This window comes from Narcine bancroftii, chromosome 8 (genome assembly GCF_036971445.1).
Source record: "Narcine bancroftii isolate sNarBan1 chromosome 8, sNarBan1.hap1, whole genome shotgun sequence".
NCBI classification, from domain to species: Eukaryota; Metazoa; Chordata; class Chondrichthyes; order Torpediniformes; family Narcinidae; genus Narcine; species Narcine bancroftii.
In genome coordinates this window covers 158,263,692-158,289,449 of record NC_091476.1, presented here as the reverse complement: position 1 = coordinate 158,289,449, position 25,758 = coordinate 158,263,692, and the positions used below count along the sequence as shown (strand labels likewise).

General features: G+C 42.5%; 1 protein-coding gene across 1 annotated transcript in view; it reads right to left on the bottom strand.

The window, feature by feature from the left end:
* Nucleotides 1-226: 226 nt before the first annotated feature.
* Nucleotides 227-25,758, bottom strand: part of runx3 (RUNX family transcription factor 3) — a 70,978-nt gene continuing 45,446 nt past the window's right edge. Inside the window, exons 4-5 of the mRNA XM_069895625.1 lie at nt 21,764-21,937; nt 227-6,227 (exon numbers count right to left, since the gene is read on the bottom strand). Coding sequence (XP_069751726.1) covers nt 5,704-6,227; nt 21,764-21,937 — 698 coding nt within the window. The 3' untranslated portion in view covers nt 227-5,703. The remainder of the gene's footprint in view (nt 6,228-21,763; nt 21,938-25,758) is intronic.

Sequence of the window (25,758 nt, the reverse complement as noted above, 5' to 3'; positions counted from 1 at the left end):
GTTCTTTGATTACACCTTAAAGAAGGGCTCTGGCCCGAAATGTCAGTAATGCATCTCTAGCCCCTATGGAGATTCCCTCAGCATTTCTCTGTGTTTTTACAATAAATGCAGAGATAACCAGAGCCGCGCACATTTAGTGAATGAATACCCAGCTGGAGAACAGCGAAGGGAATTGCACTGTGTTGTCAAGATCAAGGTGTAAATACAAACATTTGCACTTCAGAAAAAAAGGCCTTTTTTTTTATTGAAGCACAAGACTTAACTCCAGTGATTAATCAAGAGCACAAAATGAAAAACATCTCAACAATAGAATACAATTTCTGTTGTAGAACAGTAATTCCATTTTAACAATATTTTTATTTCACAATATCAAACCATCAAAAGCGGTTTTAAAGGCAGATTTTTTTTTTATATTTTGTTAATGTAAATTGCAACTATATGACACAGCCAAAGCATACAGCAGTGATACAAATGACTTGAAAAAGTATATTTGAAAACAAAATAGGCAGTAGTTTAGATGCAAATGGTAAATATATGGCAAGCATTCATTATTTTACTATGTTTATATCATGTACATTTAACACTGAAAATGTTTATCTTACAAAATTGAAATCTCCTCAATGACTTTAATCCTTTAGGCATGTTACCTTCAGCATGAAAGCATAGGCCAGAAATTATTTTTTTACAAAAAAAATCTCATAATTATACATTATTTCTTCTCCTTCCCTTGAAAACAAGATACTTATAAATGTGTTTCATTGATCTGATATTCAGTACGGCAGCTCATGGAAATCAGGCCAAAGAAACAAACCAAACCTGATACGGAGGTTTTGGGTGAAACCTTTGCATTTGGCTCAAGATAGTAGCAAATTCGAAGCAAACATTCAGGGTATCAAAAACAAGTAGAACCTCAAATTGGGGCTCAGAAGTAGGTTATGTGCATGATGTTCCATTGGATGTAGAATTAATGCTGCTCTACTGGCTTCATTTTGGTGCTGGGTCCTAGGAGATTGTCCATCTTGTTCAGGTGGAATTAAAGAAAAATTTAACCCGACCCAATCTCAGCATCACCTCTTTGAGATTGTAATGGTCAGCAGAGGTGTACAATACAAGAGATCTTTGGTGTTATCGAAACGCCTGCCTTGTGGCTTCTCATTCGCATAATATCCATGAATCACTGGCCAATTAAATTAAGTATTCAATTACAGTGGTTGGGGAGGGGGGCGGAGGAAGGGGGGAGAAACTGTGACCAACCATTAATTTTAATTTTTTTTTTAAACAATACAGCATGGTAAACATGCCCTTCTAGCCCATGAAACCCTTGCAGCCCAATTACATTCAATTAACCAACCAACCCCTTACATTTTGGAGGGTGGCCAGAAACCAATGCGCCCAGATAAAACCCATGTAGGCCACGGAAAGAACGTTTAAAAACTCCTTGCAGACAATGCTGGGTTTGAACTCTGGCCACTGATGCTGTAATAGCATTTTTCTAACCACAACGCTAACTGTGGTGCCCTGGTCAGTACTGGTTATCGAATTATGGATAATAGGAAGTGGCCAAACCTGTCCACTGCTTTAGATTTGCTTTGCTTGTTAAAGAGCCATGTCTTTGGCTACCAGGTTTTATTTTGGTTCAGTTGTTTTAAAAACATCTTCAGGAAGGAGAACACAAACCAGACCTCATTGAGGGGTCAGCAATGGAGAGGGTAAAGAACTTCAAATTCTTGGGTGCCAACATCTCTGAAGACCTATTTTGGGGCTATCATGTTGATGCAATCATGAAGAAGGCATGTCAGTGGCTGTATTTTGATAGGAATTTGAGGAGATTTAGTATCTCAGCAAAGAAACTCGCAGGTGTTCCATGGAGAGCATTCTGACTGGTTACATCACGATCTATGGGGGTGCCAATTCACAGGACAGGAAAAGGCTACAGAGGGTTGTAAACTCTGCCAGTGTCATTCTGGGCATTAGGCTTCCTTCCATTAAGGAGATTTTTAAGAGGTGGTGTCTCAAGAAAGCAGTTTCTACCGTCAAGGACCCTCACCACCCAGGCCATGCTCTTTTCTCACGGCTGCCATCAGGAAGGAGGTACAGGAGCCTGAAGGCACACATTCAATTTAACAAAAACAACTTCTTCCCCTTTGCCGTCAAATTTCTTAACTGGCAATGGACCTATGGACACCACCTCACTTTTCTCTTTTTTTGCACTAATTACTTTTTTTGTAATTTACAACAATTTTGCACCTATAATGCACAATACTGCTGGCAGCAAACAATAATTTTTTGTGACATATGTTCATGACAATAAACCTGATTCTGATGGCTGTGGAAAGTGATATCCTGTCTCATGGCCCGACTGTGACTTGTATCATGCTAACTGGGTAACCCTGGTAAGAGTCAAGTTTATATAGCTGATGCATCTGAACAAATTAGAATTGTATTTTGCTTTCCAGAATGCTGCCTGCAGCCTAAACTCACAGCTTACAATAGAATTGTAATTTCTCAAATAAGAAAAAGAAATAATATTCGACTCTTTTAAAAAGCCCAGCTTGGCAGATAATTAATCTTTTGAAAAACAAATATATTCAATTATTAAATAGGATGGAATTTTGCACTGAAACAAACTTTAAAAAGCGTGTAACCCGACACCCTTGTATAAGTGCTACTGCTTAATCCAGATACATTTGTACAGAAGTATAAAAGTCTGTATGTGGACAGCTTCCAGCTTCCACTTGCAATAAATAAATTACCAAGGAGACTTTACGCTCAGAAGAGATAAGCTGGAAAACAGTGAAAGCTGACATTTTTTTTATGGCCTTCTAAGACCATATTGAAGCTACAAGACTGTAATCAACAGGACTATCTTTTGCATCTTGTTTGGAAAATAAATATATTTATACCAAAGATGTGTAAAACAAGCTATTGGTTAAACACATTGTGTGACCTCAGCCTAATGGAATTTGTGGGTAAACCTCTTAAAATAACATCTTGGATGTTAGAATAATTTTCATATGATTGAAATGTACCTTTCAGAAAATATAGTCCCAATCTAGATCTATACCTGTGGAACAATGGGATGCTTGTACTCAAGTGTGCACACTTCAGTGACAACCTTCCTCTTTCTTAACATTGGATCAAGTACCGCAGCCTAGGCTGTTTTGACATAAAGCAGCAACATCCATAGCATGCAGAAAGGCTTTGTAGTGGCATCTGTGTCCTACCTGAATGCTCACTGTGAACTTATCCTATTGAGTTAATAATTTTTGACTGTCTTGGGAAATAATGCCATGATGAACATTAAATCAAATCTCTCTGAAGATTTTAAAAAAAACATAGTCTCTTTATAAGAACTTGAGCTAAGATTGAAAATAGATTTGGAAAATAACAATTATGAATTGTTTATAAAGATGCATCAAGTTGTATTAAATGAACTTGTGTTTTAAGTAGACCAAAAATTGAAAGAAAATTTAAATTGTAGTAAGTGTTCAAGCCTCACTGCAAAACAAAACAAAAAAATAAAGTTGGAATCAAGATATTACTTCTTAAGCTTTTGTTAAAGTTTAGTTTTCTAATTGTGATAAGATGGTTGAAAATAGAGATGCAACAAACCTTCCAATTTTCTGAATTATGAGTGTAATCTCTGCTCGATCAGACTTACTGATGGAAAAGGACTTAGTTACATAGGAGTAAAAATAATTGCATATTGTAGACTGGCTAGTTACAAATAATTCCAATTGAACAGGATATGTGTGAGTATTTTATAGGGAACCTTTGGGTAATTGCTGCATATCTTCATTAATTCAGCAAAATAGACCTTCAATCCATTATTTTCACATAAAAAAAATCTTCCTGAGAATGAAGGAACAAGAACATTTTTCTTGGAATATGGGAATGGTATGGGAAGAGGAGGAAATTTGGTTATGCTACCATGTTATAAAACTGAGTGCAAAGTAAAGATGTTAGAATAGCCTTGGTAACATGGAACCAGATAGAACTGAACTAGGATTAAAAAGGAAATTTAAAGATAACCTTCAAGAAACCTCAATTTCTTAAGTCCATATGGGGTCATTTGCTAGTCTGATCAATGAGAATAATTTTGGATAACCAACCATTTCAGCCATGTAACCTATTCCCACAATCATCCTTATTAAAAATATTGCTGTTACTGTAATCCAACATTCCAAACTTTTACATAAATGGCCAAAAATCTAATAAAACTGCCATTATTTGAATTTGTGTTTTGGTCAATTTCTGTTTTTTTCAGCTAGGTGCAGCAACTCACTGGGTATTATATGTATGGACAAGCAACTGAAAGCCTCAATAAAGCATTGCTGTTGGAATAAATATTACACATGCATATCAGTCATGCTAAGGCCATCTCTACTGATGTGCCATTTGAATTGTCATCCAGCTATATCCATAAGAACATATACTTATCTCAAATCCACCAAGCTTTTGAAGAATTTCACTGGCTGATCAGTGACACTGAGTCTTGGTGCATTTTGTATAGCAGTCCACAGTGCGCTAAGTAACTGGCCACGTTTCTAGTTTCCGTTGGTTCAGTGGTATACATGGAGACATATTCTGATTTTTAGCGATGTAGTTATGGACATCAAGACATTTGCAGCTCGTTGGTGGAGATTAACTCAAACATTAAAACATTTGTTTCTGGAAGTATATTGTGCTGTATTTCAGCTAAATAGAGTGTCCTGAATCAACTTGCATGGCTTGGCACTTAGGTAAAATTGAAATCTGCTGTTCTGAATGCAGCCCTACCCAGCAGGGGAAGCAAGTATTTATCTTTAAATATGCCAGGGTACTATTCCAAAATATTTTGTGCACTAATATATAGAGTAAAACAATTGGCATTTCACAAACATTTGCAAGTGTGTCTCCAAGATAGTAATTTGGCCCTTATTGTGAAGAGACGGCAGACAGAAGAAACTGAATGATTTCAGAATACTACTATCTAATGCTTCGATAAATTGGCTGGTCCTTGCACCATTGTCTTATTTGTGGGGGAGGTGGGGTGGGAGGAGGGTGGGGAGAAGAATAACATCAAAACACAGTTTTCCAAAGTTCTCTCAGCAGTCATTGGATGGTGCCTTGTGGCCTTTACTTTCTGTTATTGGCCTTCATGGAAAAATGGAATACGGCTTGTTTGAATCTCTGATGAAATAGATAAATGATGTGCGGATGACGAGACTTTCTAATCCATCTCCTTTTGTCTACTGAATGAGGCCTGCCTTTGTTCTGATAGTTGCAGAAATTCTGTCCATGTACGGTCTCTTTGATAAAGTTTTAAAAGAACACAAGTGCGGAATACTATGGTCACGCCATAGCGGAAAATAAAACTATATCCATATGACCATTTCCAATTGTATAACCATAATTGATCATTTTAAGAGGCCAAGACATTAGTTACGTCCAACCTATCTGTTACTTGTGGAATTACGATGATCATCTTTGGTTGGATGCCATTTTAACTTGTGGCCATTTGGCCACTCTAAAGTGGGCTGATTATTTTCCACGATGGCTCTCCTCATCAGGGAAGGTATGCATATTAAGTAACTTTAGTCAAAAAGTATACTCAAAACGTGGACATTTTTGGATATTTTCTTTCTACTCCAGCTAAAATCATAGAGAGAAGATATTATTGGACATTTGAACAATTACTGCTACTTGTACATCTTTGGTTGACTAATAAGGCCGCCAGACTGACTCGTCCATCCGCCCTGTGGTCGTCATTGCTGTTGGAGAATTGCTTTGACTGCCGTCAGGATCTACAACATCATTGTGGTTGGGCAAATTGGGATTCATGAGTGTACTTCCAGTGGAAACACTGGTGCAGGAAGGCAACATTCTAGTAGGTGAACGCTCTCCTCCAGCCACCATGGAGAACTGGTAGGATCCGGCAGAGGTACCGTAGTAGAGATGATACGGTGAGGCACTGGTCTGGAAGGGTCCACCCTGGTTCTGGGCTGATCCAGGATAAGGTGGTGGCAAGTATGTATGGTACCGAGCAGTGGCAGCCATACCTGTCATACTGATGCCACCAATGCCTCCGGTGGATGGGGTGGAGGAGTAGGTGAAGGCAGCAGCGGACATGGCCCCAGGATAGTGCATACGAGGATCCGAGAAACGAGATTCTGTAAGTGAAGAGAGTCCAGGAAACTGACGCTCAAACTGGCGAGGATCTGCAAATGGGCTGATGTCAGAGGTGCCTAAGAGGAAACAGACAAATTTAAGTTAACATTTGATGGGTTGTGTGGTGGGCTGTTAACCAGAATCAGACACACACAAGGTAAAGATTGTATAACAGGCTTTAATCCACAAAGACTTGCACAAAGCCAGGCTGACTGTAGCTGCAGTAACTCTGAGTGAGACTTCGGGAGGCTGACGCAGGCTTATATCCCGGAGGGTGATTGACACCCGATGGGGTGGGGCTTGATCTATTCAGGCCGACTGATTGACAGGCAGCCAGGTGTTGTCCTGTCCCCTTACACTCCTGCAGGTACAGAGATTGCCCCATACAGTAGGCCAGCGGTACACTCCTGGAGGTACAGATGTTGCCCCCTGCAGTAGGCCGGTGGTGTACAGGTTGTTGTTAAATGCATGGAATTCAAGACTACAGCTCTTTTAACTTTGTTCAAGAAGCTCTGCCTTAAATAGAGCCTCCTCTCTGGAAAAGATCCCAAGTCACTATTGACCAGAGCAAATTTCCCCCATGGTCATCATTCACTTATCTTGCTCCTTTGAGGTGGGGTCTTACTGTTTGCCACATCTGTTTATGAAAAATATATAAAAACACAATGTTGGAGAAGATCAGGAGGTCAAACAGTATCCTTTATGCAGCAAAGATACATGACCAACGACTTGAGCCCTTCAAAAAGGCATGAGCAAAATGTAGGCAGGTGCCTGAACAAAATGGTGGTGGGGAGGGGCAGGGGGAGGAACACAGTCTGACATGCAGGAAGTAAAATGTGGATAAGGTAGGGAGAGCACAACAGCAAACACGGGATGGGAGGGGGGATAACTCTGCGAATGGAGAGGGAAGGGCCGAGGAGCTGGAGGATAAAAGATAGAGCTCTCCCTCCCTTATCCACCCATTATCTCCTTCCTGTGTGCCTGTGCTCCTCCCCGCCCCCCATCATTTTGTCCGCCATTTTTTCAAGCCCGAAATGTTGGTGATTTAGCTTTATCTTTGCTACTTAAAGTGTACTGTATGACCTGCTGTGTTTCTCCAGCCTTGTGTTTTTACTTCAAATACAATATTTAAAAAATTTAGGCACATTGCAGGGTAACAGGCCATTTAGACCCACAAGTCCGTGCTGTCTAATTAAACTACATCCCCAGTACGTTGTGAACGGTGGGAGGAAACTGGAGCCCCAGGGGAAAACCCACACCAACCATGGTGTCTGAAGACTTACGTGCTTTACTTACACCCATTTATGATGCTGACTAGCTTTTCAGGAAATGAATTTCTTGTTAATACATGTAGTGTAGGAGTATTACTAATTTATAACAACTAAAAAGTTAAATTAGAATAATATGAAATCAAAGAAGGATAAATTAAAAGATCAATTCACTGAACTAGGAATGTGCCGTAGATTCTTTGTGTTTAAGCTGGAATTGTTTGTGTTACAGAAAAGCACCATTTGGAAATGATTGTAAAGCCCAGCAGTATCATTCTAAAAAATATATAAATATGCTTTTATTATAACCTGCTGCTGAATACAAGCCTTGTGAGTGCGGGTCTCTGCATAAACAATCAGAAACTGCTGCAGCTTTGAGCGATGCTGTTGGTCAATGAAGGACTGCAAAACCCAAACAGGAAAGTATTCAGCCAAAGCACTGAGTCACAAAGCCAAGCACCAGACTGTGTACTGCTGGAAACTCAATGGCTGCAACAACTTTCCAAGTGGTGTGACTTCCACAACTGCCACAAACCTGTCATTTTACAGAATGTCTGCGTGCAAACCGATTCCAGACAGGTAACAACAGTGAACTAATATATACACCAGCTTGTTACTGAGACTTTATTTTCAGTCAGTCATTCATTTTTCTATTTACTTATTTTTATGTTTTTCCAAAGGACATAATTAGTTCCTCTCTCTTTGCTTCACTTTTGTTATAAACGTGTTGGTTTCTTTTTTTAAATTAAATTTAAACTGGAGATACAGTATGGTAATGTGTCCTTCCGGCCCATGAGCCCACGCTGCCCATATACATCCATGTGACCAATGAATCCATTAGCCCTGTCCGTTTTTGGAACTAGAACAAATCCACGCTGACATGGGGAGAACGTACAAACTCATTGCACAGCGCAGGATTCCAACCTGGGTTGCTGTGGCTCTAATAGCATTGTGCTAACAGCTATATTAATTGTTTCTTTCTGACTTTCACCATTAACATCCATGGAAAAATTCAGCAGGCCCAACATTTTGAACATGGGTCCTTACCCAATGAAGGGCTCAGGCCTAAAACATTAGCTCCCCTTTACTTTATTGGAAACTGCTTGACCTGCTGAGTTTCTCCTGCATGTTTGTGTATTGCACTTGACCCCAGCAACTGCAGGCTTTCTTGTTGAATACCATTAACAGCTATGCACTTTCATATTAAAATTCCAACATTAAGTGTGTGTTGGAAATCTGACTGATAAATCCAGGGTTGGAGTTCCCACAGATGGAAATGGACAGCTGCACCTTGCCAACTGCTGAGAGAAAACAACCATGCTGCCAACCTGAGACCCGGGTGCCAGGAGAAGATGGCTTTGAAGCAATATGCCAACCCTAGACCTGATAAATTATTTTGTGGTCAGGGTCAAGCACGGTGTCCCTTAATCAGATGGTGCAGCCAATTACTGAGACAGAAGCAGTCGATAAAATTTTCTTTCAGGATGAGGAGTTTCAGTAATCTTAAAGAATGCAGCTGTCACTCTGATCTCTATATGATCAGAAGAAATGTAAAGATTTCAACTTTCATCATTCATACTACATGATAAAAGCAAAACTAGGATTGCAACACATCTATTCCATCTAGTTAAACACATCTATAAAAAGACACTGTAATTAAAAACATGTTACAGGTGTGTGGATCATGAAGAAAGCACATCAACACCTCTACTTCCTCAAGAGTTTCAGGAGGCTTAGTATGACATCGGAAAACCCCGGGAAATCTCCACAGATATGTGGTGGAAAGTGTGCTGACTGGCTGCATCATGGTCTGGTATGGGGACACCAGTACTCCTAAGTGTAAAATACTACAAAAGGTAGTGGACACAACCCAAGTCATCACAGGCAAAACCCTCCCCACCATTGAGAAAATCTATAGGGAATGCTGCCATTGGAGAGTAGCAGCAATCATCAACGATCCACATTACCCAGCACACACTCTGTTCTCACAGCTTCCATCAGGAAAGAGGGATAGATGCCGTAAGACTTGCACCACCATGTCTAGGAACAGCTGCCACCCCTCCACCATCAGACTTCTCAACAACTCAATCAGGGACTCATTTAAGGACTCTTACTTTTGCACTTTATTGATTTTTCTTCTCTCTATATTGCACAGTTTGTTTACATTTCTTTGTTTATAACCATATATAACAATTACAGTACGGTCTGCACCGATTAAAGTGTTCTCCTCTAGTACCACTTAACTGCACCTTGCCCATGTAGAGCGCGTCAAAAGAACCAAAGACTTGTTGATCCAAACCAAGGCTTTTATTAACTGAAAGACTGGAGCATATCACATGTAGGTCGACCAGTCCAGAATGACCTAGTCTGGGTAGGAGCAATCCTTTAAGACCTCCCAGTAGGCGTGGCTATGCTCTCAGCCAATCACAGTCATCCTGCACTATAATCTGTACATATACACCTGGGTGATAGAATCTGTATTATCACAGCCCATAACCCTCCAATCCCTTCACATCCATGCACCTATCAAACTTTTTCTTGACAAAATTGACCTTAATGCAAACACCTCTTCCAGAAGGTCATTCCATTCAGCACCACTCTCTGAGTGAAGAAGCTCCCTCTCACATTACTTCTAAACTTTTGTTTGGAACCCTCGTTCCAATCTCACCTACCCTCAAGGGGAAGAGCCTATTCACATCTACTCCATCAATCCCCCTCATAATTTTATATACCTCGATCAAATCCCCCCTCAACCTTTTACACTCCAATGAATAAAGACTCAGTCTTTCTCTGTATTCTAGATACTGCCATCCAGGCCACATTTTAGTAAATCTTCTCTGCACCCTCTCTGCCTTATTGATATCCTTCCTATAATTTGGGGACCAGAACTGCAGACAGTATTCCAAATGGAGTACAGTTTTTCTTGCACTAACAATAAGTGTTAATTCCGTCTTGCCCACAGGAAAAGGAATCTCAGGGTCGTATGCATGTACTCTGGCAATGAATCCAAAATCTGAATCTGGATGCAGTAGTTTCCCATAGCTGAACTTTGGCTTGAGTTCTACACTTATGTTGGTTTTGAAGGGGGCAGTTCTAACTTGAGCCACCCTAGGGAAACTGATGGTACTGGGTACAACATTAGTACCAATTCACAGCCAGCATGTGGATGGGCATGTCATTCCATACAGCCCCAATGATTTCCTGTCACCCATTCCTATGAACTCCATGAGGAGGATAGCTGAACCCTACATTCGAACAATGGAAAAAGAATGCAGTTCGATAATGACAAAATTACTGGTGTTGAGAACTTTGAGTAAACTTCAAAATGCTATCAAGAATGGTTAATTCTATTTCTGTCTTCAGAAGGTTGGGATTAGGTTTATACACTGCATATGACAGTTGTCGGTTCTTCATTGAGGTAAGAAAATAATTCTACTGGAGTAAATTCTATGTTCTGAAGTTCCCTGGTAGGTGGATTGTTACGAGTAAAGAGGAGCTGGTGTATTGCAGCAGATATCTCTTCCCCACCACCACACCCCCCCCCACCACCCCCCCTCCCCACCACCACCCCCCCACCACCACCCCCCCCACCACCCCCCCACCACCACGCCCCCCCACCACCCCACCACCACGCCCCCCCACCACCATCCCCCCCACCACCACGCCCCCCCACCACCACGCCCCCCCACCACCACGCCCCCCCACCACCACGCCCCCCCCACCACCACGCCCCCCCACCACCCCCTCCACCACCACGCCCCCCCCACCACCACCACGCCCCCCCACCACCACGCCCCCCCACCACCACGCCCCCCCACCACCACGCCCCCCCACCACCACCCCTCTCCCACCACCACACCCCCCCACCACCACGCCCCCCCCACCACCACGCCCCCCCCACCACCATCCCCCTCACCACCACGCCCCCCCCACCACCACCACGCCCCCCCCACCACCTCGCCCCCCCACCACCACGCCCCCCCCCACCACCACCCCCCCCCCACCACCACCCCCCCCCACCACCACCCCCACCCCACCACCACCCCCACCCCACGTCCACTCCACAGCCTCTCTAATGAGAACAATTAATTTTTTTGTAGTGATTTTAAGCATTATTTTAAAAGTTTAATCTTATTGGAGACACTGCTATGGATCAGGATCAGGGGAAGAGTGGGAGTGAAGGATTAGGCAACAAATGTTTAATATTGATAGTTACAGATTCAAACTGAAAGACAAGCCTGCTCCTTGAATATGGGAATGCAAAGCCAGACGAAACAATCCCATGCCAAAACGCTTTTGTAAAGGGAAAATTTTAGCAAACAAGTTAGATATTTGTAAGGTTGAAACACAGTTAGAAGCGTCAGCCTGACTAACGAATGAGATCAGATGCTTGGGATGCCTGCTAAAAACATACACAGAATAATTTTTGAAAAGAAAGGTTGCAAATCGTTTCGATGACTTAAAAAGGGAACTGTTCCTGGTGAGGTGTGTTTTGAGGATAGAGCTCTGATCCCTGTCAAGTCTGAGGCAATGTGCCACAGTAGCAGACTGTTAATCAGTGATTTACAACAGTGTAATTAAATGAAGATATCAAGTCTGCACTTTAGAGTTAGGACAGAACGTGAGAGGCAATAATTTAATGAAAATTACTGCTCCCAGAAATTGAAAAAAATAACTTCCGGAAACAGTGAATTAAAGCAACACTCTTTATAAAACCAGCAGGATTGCTCTCTTTATACTCCTGACATTTCAATTATTGTTAACTCTTGATGTACTTTGAGATGTTTCCTGGGTCCCTGGTAACGGTAGAAAAGGAGCCTGCTATGATTCATTCGCAAATTCCTCTTGGAAATACGAGTGCGAAACATCTATTAGATTCCTTTGATATGTGTTGGATTTATTACCTAAATATTGATTTGTTCACTACAATTCACCATAGTTTCTATGACCAGTTTTCCAGATAGACTATTATAATTATAATTGAAGCAATTACAATGAAAATGATTTTGCTTATTGACATTCTTTGGCTTGGCTTCGCGGACGAAGATTTATGGAGGAGGTAAAAAGTCCACGTCAGCTGCAGGCTCATTTGTGGCTGACAAGTCCGATGCGGGACAGGCAGACACGATTGCAGCGGTTGCAGGGGAAAATTGGTTGGTTGGGGTTGGGTGTTGGGTTTTTCCTCCTTTGCCTTTTGTCAGTGAGGTGGGCTCTGCGGTCTTCTTCAAAGGAGGTTGCTGCCCGCCAAACTGTGAGGCGCCAAGATGCACGGTTTGACATAGAGACACACTAAAACATACCCAAACAGTGCTCTGCCGACATTTGTGGTTAATGGGGCTGCTTCTCCGAGCAGTTAGGATTATTTTTATTCCCCGGTCTGACCCACAAAATTTGGTAAATCTATCCTTTGGCCATCCTAACTCTGGCCCAGTTCTACCGAGACTGTAAGCACTTAGTCTCATTTAAAGATCTTCATCTCTTCTAGATCCCATGGATGAAGGTAATTATATTTTTGATTCTTCTCAGTTACGAGGAACAAGGCAGCTTCAGAGAATGAACTTGCACTGCCAGACAGCCATAAGCATCGTACTTTCTGTCTGGATTCTGTTCACACCAAGGTGCACGTCATGGTTTCAATGCACTGCATTTCGACCCTAATAAAATCATACAATAAATGTTTGGGGGAATAAGGAGGGGATAGAGAATGGCAGTTTTCTGGCAGAAAACTGAGGTCCTCCATCAGCCAGCTCCCCACCATGATTACCAGCCCCCCCACATCTCCATCGGGCACACAAAACTCAAAACGGTCAACCAGTTTACCTATCTTGGCTGCACCATTTCATCGGATGCAAGGATCGACAACGAGATAGACAACAGACTCGCCAAGGCAAATAGCGCCTTTGGAAGACTACACAAAAGAGTCTGGAAAAACAACCAACTGAAAAAACTGCACAAAGATAAGCGTATACAGAGCCATTGTCATACCCACACTCCTGTTTGGCTCCGAATCATGGGTCCTCTACCGGCATCACCTATGGCTCCTAGAACGCTTCCACCAGTGTTGTCTCCGCTCCATCCTCAACATTGATTGGAGCGACTTCATCCCTAACATCGAAGTACTCGAGATGGCAGAGGCCGACAGCATCGAATCCACGCTGTTGAAGATCCAACTGCGCTGGGTAGGTCACGTCTCCAGAATGGAGGACCATCGCCTCCCCAAGATCGTGTTATAAGGTGAGCTCTCCACTGGCCATCGTGTCAGAGGTGCACCAAAGAAGAGGTACAAGGACTGCTTAAAGAAATCTCTTGGTGCCTGCCACATTGACCACCGCCAGTGGGCTGATAGCGCCTCAAACCGTGCATCTTGGCGCCTCACAGTTCGGCGGGCAGCAACCTCCTTTGAAGAAGACTGTAGAGCCCACCTCACTGACAAAAGACAAAGGAGGAAAAACCCAATACCCAACCCCAACCAACCAATTTTCCCCTGCAATCGCTGCAACCGTGTCTGCCTGTCCCGCATCGGACTTGTCAGCCACAAACGAGCCTTACCCCTCCATAAATCTTCATCCGTGAAGCCAAGCCAAAGATTTGTCATTATTCCAATCGCTTTTCATAGTTTGTCCAACAAAACAAAGGTTAATTTTCTTCATAGATAAGGATGAAAAAATAAGTGGAAAAAATAAAAGGGGAAACATTAATCACAGATGAAAGGCCAGACACAAAAATGAAGCTTGGCTGGGAGGAGAGGAGAAGGCTGGGTGCAGCAAGGGACAGAGCAGGTGTGTGAGGCAGAGAGAGAAAGCCCCATTTTAATTTCAACAGTCCAACTTAGTTTGCATTCTGCTTACCAGCTTACCAGTTGCTGATTAATAACAGTTAGTGTCGGAATTAGTCCAACATTGTTATAGTGCCACCAACTGGGGTTCGAATCCTGTAAGGGTCTGCAAGGAATCTGTATGCTCTCTCGTGTCTGCATGAGTTTCCTCCAGGTGCTCCGGTTTCCTCCCACCGTTCAAAATCTATCAGGGGTTGTGGGTAAATTGTGTATAACTGGGTGGCACGGTCTCATGGGCCCAAAGGGGCTGTTACCATGTTGTATATGTCTAAAGGAACAGCTGAAAAGTCATAGCTGGCCAGCTCCCTCCAGCTGAAGATGCGTTGCCTGCTTGGGAGGGTTTGGTGGGATCATTTGAGTGGGCTCGTGGTAGAGCCCAGCCACAAAGCTGCAAACTTTCCTTGTTCTGATAGAAAAGTGGCCCCGATCCCCTGGCTCCACAAACAAATGTTTTAAAGTGAGCCGCATAAACCCAGGCTGAAATCATAACTTTTAGCTGGTTGCCTTGACCTCTCAGAACAAATGACCGCAGGACGGACTGGATTTGGAAATTGATTCATTCTATTTGAATTTCAGTTATTCCTTGAGTTTGCTGGCATGGAGGAGCTTAAAATTCCCCATCCAGTCACCAAACTATGGCAGCTTTGAGATTGAATCTGTGTGCACAGAACTTTACATGTGCAGAGCAGGTACTGTTTACATTTTACTGTTTATTCCATACATGATTTAATGTAGGTGGCCTCCCTGGAGTGTGTTCTGCACGTGTCTCTGTCTATACCACTGGTTACTAATTTAACTAGTTTCAGCTGTTGCACAGTGGATTTGCAGCAGACATTCAGAATGGAAAATTCTGAAAGTCACAGTTAGTTACACTACAATCACTCACTCAACCATTTATCTCCAAACAAGGTTTATCTAACAATAAACACTTTAAACTTTACTGCAGGATTCTTTTCTATTCTTTAAGGTGGCAGGATATAGATAGTAAACCATCTATTGATAGCAAGATGATTTCTCACTTATCCATTTGGTCTAATTTCCCCCACATTCAAAAGACATGCTATTTGGCAGGTTAATTGTCCACTGTAAGTTGCCTCTCATGTAGTAGCATCGGGTTGATAACAACTTGTGGAGAATAGTTTAAAGCAGGGATAGCTTTTTGGTTGTAGGCTACAAAGGAGTCACAGGCCAAACACTATTAAGTCCACCAGTTTTCAATCACTGTTGGCTCCTTTAACAGGCCATTTAAAGCCTGTACAGAGCCAACGGCAGTTGGACTAGGTGGTTGGACCACACGGGGAAGCGCTGAGACTTCATTCTCTGTGGGTCCGCACCAGTGGCAGCGCTGCCGATACAGCCATTCCAGGAGTGCCGCCATTTTTTTCTAATGGGCAACGGGCCACAGTTGGCCGGGGGAGGGGTGTCTTAGTTTGGCAACCCCTTGTTTGCAGAGAATGGGTTTGCTCTGTGAGCCAGCAAAATTTGTCACAAGGTAATATGGAATTTTCATCTGTTTGCAAACATGGTGAAAGATTATGTTGTGATGCTTCTTCTATTACAATAAAGAAACTTGGGTTCTTTTTAAAACATCTAGATTTATTAACTAATAAAGCAACTGTTAGGTCTGCTTTGTTCATGAATGAGTGAGTCAGACACCAGACTGAGTCGAAATCAAGGTTCTTTGTTCTTTATTACCGGATTGTAACACTTGCAACTAACAGTGTTAGTTGGAGAAGGCGCATTCTGCCGTTAAATGCAAGTGGTGTTTTTTTTATACCTCAGCATACGTACTTAGTAAATTATCATACCATTACATTGTCCAGTGAATAAACTGTTGCTATCCTTCTCTGTTAGTCTGCTGCACATCATTCTTGTTAGTGCAAAGCTTATCTTGAGTGTACAAGGTCACATCTGCATTCTGTTACTCCTTAGTACTGGGTGACTCCTTCTCCGGTCCCATCTCATGATGTTTTTACCTGACACAACTAGCACTTAAAAGCAGAACATTCACATGCAGACCTCATGGAAAGGGATCCATCTTGAATCTACTAAAGATGCAACAACATTCCCCAGATGCTACACATTGCGTCTCTAACTCCTCCTGGTGGTAGCACTCTATCACTACATCCCCTTTCCTTGAGATGTTTAAACAAGCATGCCACATTAATGCAGTATTCTTTCAATTTAAAGTTCAATACAAATGTAGCATGAACGTAAGCAGCACAAACCTTTAAGTGTGAAGTTCTTTTTCTTTTATAGATTCAGTCTATCTGGTGCTTTGACAACTCGTGTGGATCTTCTTAACACAGGTGCTTGTTTCGGCTCTGCTGGTCCACTACTGTCCAACACAGGTGGTGTTTCCTCTCTGAGCAGGCTGAATCCTCTGCAGTTATCTGTTCCTGAAGTATCTCTGGTTTATTCACCAGGCTCTTTTGATTCCTCCTCAATATTTGACCCTCCTCTGTTCTGACAGTGTAGGACCTTGGATTTATTTCTCGCAGGATAGTAGCCTTTTTGTCCCAAATGTTGGAATCCTTGAGTCTCACTATGTCATGTTGTGCCATGGGGCCCTAAGCTTCTCGCTGACTTGTCATAGTTTGCCTTTTGTCTCCCATGCAGACACTTTATTTTTCGTTCTTGTTTGGGTCTGCAGAGTAGCGAAGTGTGGTGTGTAGTCTACATCCCATACTACCTCCAGGAGGAGTCAGTGACAGGGTATGTAGCATTCTATTACTACAGATGTGTTAACACGATCTCCTGGGTTTTATTTTTGAACTCTATGATCTGCAATTTTGCAGCTGTAGTCAGCAGCAGGATGTAATCATTCATTCGAACTTCTCCACAATCCTCCATTCTTAGCTTACACATACTCACCTTCCTATTGCCACTCACCCTCAAACAACTGCCATTCCTTCACTGCCACACCTCTCACCCCACTGTTCCTACCCAGACCCTTAAATAAACTGCACTGGCTGCTTGGCTGGAGAGATGCCTGTTGTAGAAACAGATTTCTGCACTGGTGCACATGCTAGTGTGACTTTACTGTGTACATTGGAATTCTTGAATAAAGTGGGCACACATCTCCGAGGTCTCTGAGTTTTCCCCATTTAACTTTGATTACTTTTGCATTTAACAGAACTATGGGTGCAGGCATTATGGGTACATTTGCAAATAAACTCTGTTATTGAGAGTTGTCCAGATTTCAGATTTATTGTCAGAGTACATGCATGACATCACATACAGCCCTAAGATTCTTTTCCCTGTGGGCGAGGCAGAATTACCACTTATTGATAGTGCAAAAAAAAAGACTGTACTCAATGTACACATGAGGACAAATAAAGAAACATAAACAAACTGTCTGTGGAACACAGAGAGAAAAAAATTATTAAAATGTAAAAGTGAGAGTCCTTAAATGAATTTCTGATTGAGTTTGTTGTTGAGGAGTCTGATGGTGGAGGGGGAACAGCTATTCCTGAACCTGATGGCGCGAGTCTTGTGGCTCCTACACCTCTTTCCTGATGGCAGCCGCAAGATCAGACCACGTGCTGGGTGATGTGGATCCTTGATCCTCAATATAGGTACAAACGTAGTTTTGTTTGGGAAAGCTTATAGTCTAAGGGAGCTGTACTCTTGTTATTGGCACCATCTTCAGTTATTACTCTGTGTAACTTCACTAATTAATTTATGTGGCCACATCAGTTTCCACAGGCTTCATCTTATCTGATTGTGTTCCAGTATCAGGTACCAAGTGTTTTCCTAAGCAAGAGAGTCCATCCACTCTCTCAGAGAGGAAATAGCAATACTTTGAAGAAGAGGAGGCTTCTCCCAGGTGCTCAGAGCGACTAAGAACAAATATCTGTTCACTGCATCCTTGCCGTTTATGAGAGTTTATTGTTACAAATTGGTGTCTTATTCATTACAGTAACAACTAGACTTTAAAGTACTTTAAGGGATGTTACAGAGTATTCCAAAGTTCTGAAAGGATTTTCATCTTTTACATGCTCATCCATCTTCCGGGTTTTATCTCTACATATTTATGCACTAGATGATATCTACTGAATCAATTACATTCACATCTAAATTGCACACATTTTATCTGGTTTTGCTCATGGGACTATAATATTAAAGATTGGTTCTAGAGATCTTTTTATTGCCACTTAACCGACATTTTGGCTGAGCAGAACTCACACACTCAACTCCATCACCTACCAATGATTAAACAAAAGCAAAAATTCTCTGCAAATTGGAAACACCCACAAAGAGAGAAAAGCAGAGTGTTGATATTTCACCCGCACAAAGATCTTCAAAGTGAAACTTCAACTCTGCCTCTCTTCACAGATGTGGCCTGGCTTTCTGTGTATTCCCAGCAATATTTTTAATATTGAGTATTAACTTTGTCAACTGATCTTCCATCAACTGTACTGAAAGACACAGAGATAATTGGACTAAAGGACCAAGCGGTCAAAGAATTACAGGCAGTGTGAAAATGTGCTCAGTTTAAAGGAGCCCATCAGGTACCATTTATATAATGTCTTATTTCCATGCAATTAGAAGCCAGATTGTAGCACAATGCAGTCTGTGTCCATAATGCCACAGAAGGAAGGCAACAACCTCTGTCTCTCTAGAAAGGTGTGCCTTGGATGGATTAGCTTGTGAAATAGTTTTTTTTTTCCTTTTCTGGGCTTGTACTGCCTCACAAAAGGAACATTGTGCAATTTTTTTAAATGTAAAAATGAATGTGTCCAATCCCCACCTTCTGTTTAATTGCTCTGACTGGAAAAGTAAGACAGGAGGTGTACTAGTCATTAAGTAAAAATGCTTGCAAGGGAGGATGAGAACAGTAACAAGGGATTGAGTAGTTAAGCAAGCATTCTGTTACAAACGTATTTCAAGATCAACAATCATACTCTTTAGTGCATTAATGCAACTTGTATTTTTCTTTCCAGTCATTTTGAATTTTATAATCAGGAGGTTTTGTGTCATAAGCACAGACTTTATAGGATCCAACACTAGAAAATTGGCCAAAATTGAGATTAAAAATAGTGGCTTTCAAGCTTTTTTATATCAAGGCTATTTTGGAACATGCTTTAGAATAAGCTGTGTACTCTAATATCCTTGGTATCTCTAATGCACTGCACTATTTGCAAATAAAACAGTAAATATTCACTAAAAAGTGGTTAACAGTCAGCAATACAGGCAAAAACAGTCTCTGGCTCAGAATGATGAAACATCCTTATGAAGCTGCATTTGTGGCTTATGAAGTAGTTTGAGGTTATAAATGGTTTATTATTTTGGAACTCCTAATTCCACTTGGATGCTTCAAGAGATAAATATCCTTCTGCCTTGATTTCAAGGTTGCCTAACTAAATGACAGGAGACGATTTGCTGCCATCCCCCAGTTAGATTGGGCTCAGGTTCATAAACATTGACTGGATATTTATGTTGGTTTTGACCCCATTTTCCCCATTCTCTTTATATTATTTGCCATTTACCAAAGGCACTCCCGAAAATTCTTTGTTAATTTCTGGATGGAAGTTCAAAGGTAAATTAAGGAGGAAAATGTGTCATTTATCACTAACTTTAGTTCCTAATGCATATCCACACAGGCTATGTTCTATGATTCAAACTTTTTAAAAAAGTTTTCTAATACTCAGTTTTGTGCAGAAGTATTTCCACAGGGATAAGATGGAAACAATTAATAATCCACTACATTCCTTCATTTATGAGATGAACATTTTTGATCCTATGTAATATTGAGGTACTGGCTACATAACTTTGATCAAATACTCCCCTGCTACATTTAATTGTACACATGACATGAATTCATGGTGAAATAGATGCTTCATTATAATGTTCTCATTTTGTGTCCTTTCTTTAATACTCGGAGAAATAGAAATGATATACAAGATATTCCAGAACTGATAACATGGTTGGGTTATGGCAAAAATGTCCGTGAGTCATCAATAATGGGTGATCTTTTGCTGATGTATATCAGAGGGGACTAGAACAAAGGGTGTACTATGCAGTTTCTCAGATCCAGTCTGGGGAAGTTCAGTAGCTGCTGGTCTGAGTAAGTGAGAGGAGAATGCACAGCTGAGAGTTCCATCCTGACATCAGCATGAGGGGAGGGGTGGGGGGGGGGGGGCAGGAGTATCACAGATTTCTGATTTCTAAATCTGATTTACAAAGGAATTTGTTGCCACAGATGGTTGTGGAGGCCAGGTCATTGGGTGTATTTAAGGCAGAGATTGATGGTTTCTTGATTAGCCAGGGCAACAATGGGAATGGGGAGAAGGCCAGGCAGTGGGGCTGAATGGGAAAATGGATCAGCTCATGATTAAATGGCAGGGAACACCCGATGGGTTGAATAACCTATCTCTGCTCCTATGTCTTATGGCCTTATAATAAACAGATTTTTAATCAAAGAAAGTTATAACCATTACAGACCAAACACCTGCCTTTTGAAAGTAATAATTGTATCTGAGTCCACCACACCCCGGAAGATGTCAACCATTCTGTTTAAAAAAATACCTTAAAACTCCTTCCTCTCACTGTAGATCTTAACTCTTTTGTTTTCAATATCCCAACAGCAAGGAAAAGATTTGGTCTATCTATTCTTTTCGTCATTTTTTTAATATCTCCAAGCCCACTCTGTCCAATATCTCCCTGTAACTGACATTTTCCAGCAATTCAACTCAAGTCAAGTCTCCTTTATTTATCGTTCATACCATGCTCGCAAGGTAAAGATGAGATAGCGAGATCCAGACAAGGGGCTGGTGAAAGGCACAAGTACAGATGTTGGAATCTTGAGAAATGGTCAGTCATCGTTTTGGGTCGGGACCCTTTATCGAGACCAAGATGAAATCCCAGCTAGAGGCTTGTGGAGGGACTACAGAGGTGATAGGACAGAAGGTGTGAGGGGTATATATGTAGAGAGAGAGAGAGAGAGAGAGAGAGAGAGAGAGCACTAGAAAAGGAGGGGGGGTGAGAATATTTAGAGGGGAAAAAAGATAGACGAGTAGGTGAATTAAACAGGAAGGTCTGTAGATGTTGGGATTGTACAAAAGTGCTGGAGAAACTCAGCAGGTCACACAGCATAACAGGAAGGAAATGGTAACCAATGTTTTGGGCCTGGGCCTTTCATCAAGGCATGAGCACAAAGTCTGAATAAAATGGTGCAGGGAGAGCGAGAGGAGAGGATAGGTGGGAGGAAAGAACATGGGGAGGAGTACAGGTCATTTGGTGATACAGGTGGTCATACCTTGCTTCTCCCTTGGCAAAGGGCTCAGGCCCGAAACATTGGTTACCCTTTACTTCCCACAGACGCTGCATGACCTTCTGAGTTTCTCCAGCACTTTTGTGTATTGCACAGGGGTAGGTGCACTTTCCAAATGATCAAATTCCTACCCAGGAAATTGATTTTCTGGAAAGCAAAAGAGGAACCATGGACATTTGATGTGGTTGGTGAGAGTTTTCTGGAGTTGTTCCCCGCATAGCACATTCCACTCACCCTGAATCTGCGTTTGGGCTGGTGGACTGAAGTGGGTGGGTACGCTCAGAGGTCGAGGGCTGGGAGTTGACGGACCGACCCTCATCGCCGTCTGCCGGTATCGTTCCAACTCACTCAAGCGGTCTGAAAAAATGGTGCCAGGTTTTGTCTGGTCTTCAAGCTTTTGTCTATGCCCTGCAATGGAAGAACATAGAATAAGTTGTAAATGTTTTTGTTTCTTCAATTTTCCCTCATATTTGTCCAACTGTTCTTTGCCTCTACCAGTGGTGAATCTGCCTTTAACTGTGAACTTGTTAATAAATAAATCTTTGTAAAGGGAAGGACATCATTGGCAAAAGTACTGGGCTGGTGAGAATCGAGGGAGGCAATTACACAGCCCTTGGTGCCCTGGGAAATAGAGATACAAGTGGCACAGTTAGTGTAGTGGTTAGTGCAACGCTGTAACAGTACCAACGACCTGTGTTCAAATCTGGCGCTGTCTGTAAGGAGTTTGTACGCTCTCCCTATGTCTGCAGGGATTTCCTCCAGGGGCTCTGGTTTCCTCCCTCCATTCAAAACGTACTGGGGTTGTAGGTTAATTGGGTGTAAATGGGCAGCACGGGCTCGTGGGCCAAAAAGGCCAGTTACCGCGCTGCACGTCTAAATTTAAAGTAACAAAGTGGTTTTGTTGCCATCAGAATTCTTGAACTGGTTTCATAGTGGTGGATGTGACAATCTTATCATTCAAGATGACTAAATTTACCACCTTTGTCCTTTCCAACAGCCCTGTCTGCAGTAGGGTGGTGAAGCAGGCTGGTGTGGAATTAACAAACAACACCCTCTGCTGGTTCAGCAGAAAACTGATGAAACGTTGCTGACAAACCTCTTCCACGTGAAGTAAGTGGCTTCAGAACATTGAATTAATTGAACTGATACTCTGTTTATCATTAATCGGATATAGAACAGAGAATTTTACATCACAATACAGGCCCTTTAGTCCACAGTGTTGTGCCAACCTAATAACCCACTCTAACAATTTTCTTAGTTCCATATGAAAACACAGAAATGCTGGAGGAACTCAGCAGGTCTCACAATATCCATAACATTACCAATGTTTCGGATCTGAGCCCTTCCTCAGTCCCATGCACCTATCTAATAGTCTCTTACAAAATCCTATTGCACCTGCTTTCATCTCTGTTTTCGGTAGCACATTCTATGCATCCGCCACTTTCTTTGTGAAGAACATACCTCTTACATCCCTGCTGTACTAAGTCCCAAGCACCTTAAAACTATGCTCCCTCATATTGGGCTGGCCATCCACATGATCAATGCATCGAATCATCTTGTACACCTCTAACAGGTCACCCGTCAACCTCCGTCGCTCCAAAGAGAAAAGAGCAAGTTTACTCAACCTATTCTCATAAGGCATGCTCTCCAATCCAGGCAGTATCCTTGGTAAATCTCCTCTGCACCCTCTCTATAACATCCACATCTTCCTGTAGTGAGGTGACCAAAACTGAACACGATACTCCAAATGGGGTCTAGCTGAGGTCTGAAAAAGCTGCAACGTTTCCTCACTGCTCTTGAACTCAATCCCACTGTTATTGAAGGCCAGCACACCATACTCCTTCTTAACAACGCTATCAATCTGTGTAGCAGCTTTGAGTGTTCTAAGGACATGGACCCCAAAACCATCCACACTGCTCAGAGTCCTCCCATTAACATTCTGCCTTCAAATTTGACCTACCAAACTGAACAACTTCACACGTTCCTGGGTTAAACTCCATCTACCACTTCTCAGCCCAGCTGTGCATCCTATCAATGTCCTTTTGTGACCTCTGGCACACCTCCAGACTATCCACAAGACCACCAGCTTTTGTGTAATCTGTGAACTTACTAACCTATCCTTCCCCTTTCTCTTCCAGATCAATTATAAAAGTCACAGAGGAGGGGACCCAGATAATCATCCTGTGGAACACCACTGGTCTCCAACTCCCTGCAGAATACGAACCATCTACAACCGCCCTCTGCCTTCTCTGGACAAGGCAATTCTGTATCCACAATGCAAATCCTTCTTGGATTCCATGCCTCCTTACCTTCTGAATGATCCTTGCATGGGGAACCTTATAAAATATCTTACTGAAATCCATATGCACTACATCTACCATCTACCTTGATCAATGTGCTTTGTTACATCCTCAATAAATTCAATCAGGCTCGTGAGACGTGACCTTCCCCGACAAAGCCTCATCAAATTATGCTTCTCTAAATGCTTGTAAATCCATTCTTTCAGGATGTTCTCCAATAGCTTGGCCCATTATGATTTCCTGGGTTATTGTGTGACTCACTTTCTTGAAAAGGGGAACAAAATTTGCTGCGCTCCAATCCAGAGGTGGGAAACCTACAGTCCATGATCCAAATTTATCCATCCCACAACCCCAATGCAAGCCGCCTCATGTGCAGTGTCTGGACCCAGCATGAGCCATTTTGGAGATGGTGGGGTCAATTGGCGCAAGCCCTTTAACACGGAGAGTGGCGATGATTGCTTGGCACGAGCCGTTTAGCAGACAATGGGGACGGTTAGTGCTAGCCCTTTAACGCGGGGAGTGGCGACGATGGCTTGGACAAGCCCTTTAACGTGGGGAGTGGCAACAATTGCTTGGCGCAAGCTGTTTAGCAGACAACAGGATCAGTTGGTGCTAGCCCTTTAACGTGGGGAGTGGCGACGATTGCTTGGTGCGAGCCATTTTAGTGGACAGTGCCCGCTCCCCAATGTGTAACCCGTCATCCCGCATCTGCTGGCCGCACGGAGATGGCAGGCTATGGCCATGGTGCACAGACAGAAGTGGGCCTTCATCCACCCTCAGGTACCCAGCTGGTTTGGCTACCACCGTGGCCTGGGGTCACAGAAGGGAGATGGCCTGGATGATTCTGCCCCAGGGGTTCATTCCCACCCCTCATGTCTTCAGCCTGCTGTTACACTGATAGGACATCTGTACAAAGTGAAGGGAGGGAAGTTTAGGGGAGATATAGGGCTGTGTTTTACACAGAGAGTTGTGAGTGCCTGGAATGCCTTACCAGGGATGGTGGTGGAGGCTTAAACATGATGCTCCAAGGGCGCATTATCTGGTAATGAGGTCATCAGGTAGAAGTCTGATGGAGTAAACGTTAACCACAAAAGTGTGATTCATTAGCAAGGGAATACCTGATTGAACTTCCAAAGTTGCAGTAAATATATTTTCTACATTTTACTTTTAACAACATAATAGGGCAGAAGGCCCTTCTAGCCCATCAAACCTGTGTCTCCCAATTGCACCCAATTAACCCACCAGCCAGCATCTTTTTCCTTGGGCATTAGCAGCCAACCCCCGAGGCCATCTGGACAAAGTGAAGGGAGGAAGGTTTAGGGCAGACATCAGGCATAGGTTTTTACAGAGAGTTGTGGATGCCTGGAATGCATGGTGGTGGTGGTGGAGGCTGGAACAACAGGGACATTTAAGAGACTCTTAGATACATGAATGAAGGAAAAATAGAGGGTTATGAGGAAGATGTGTTTAATTTTTTTGGTAGGTATATATAGGTCAACACAACACCATGGGCTGATGGGCCTGTAATGTGCAAAAATGTTCTATGTTCAATCCCATATATTTTTGGAGGGTGGGAGAGAACCATGCAGGCACAAAGAGAATGTACAAACTTGTTACGGACAGCAGTGGATTCGAACCAGGATTGCTGGCACTGTAAATGCGTTGACCTCACCGCTTCGCTAAACTTGCCACCCCGTTGAAATAATCTTCATGCACTGAATGTCCAGGCCTTTTCCATTTGATTAACAAAACTCTAAGATTCAGCAAAATACTGAACCTTGGTAGTCATGGCTGAGCTTGTTTGGGCAGTGGGTCATAAAGAGCTGGCAATGTGAATGCAACATGCTGCACCACACAGATATTAGTCTACAATAGTTCAATATTTTTTAAAGCTGAACTGAATCCCGAAGGTGCTTGACCTTGCTCCAC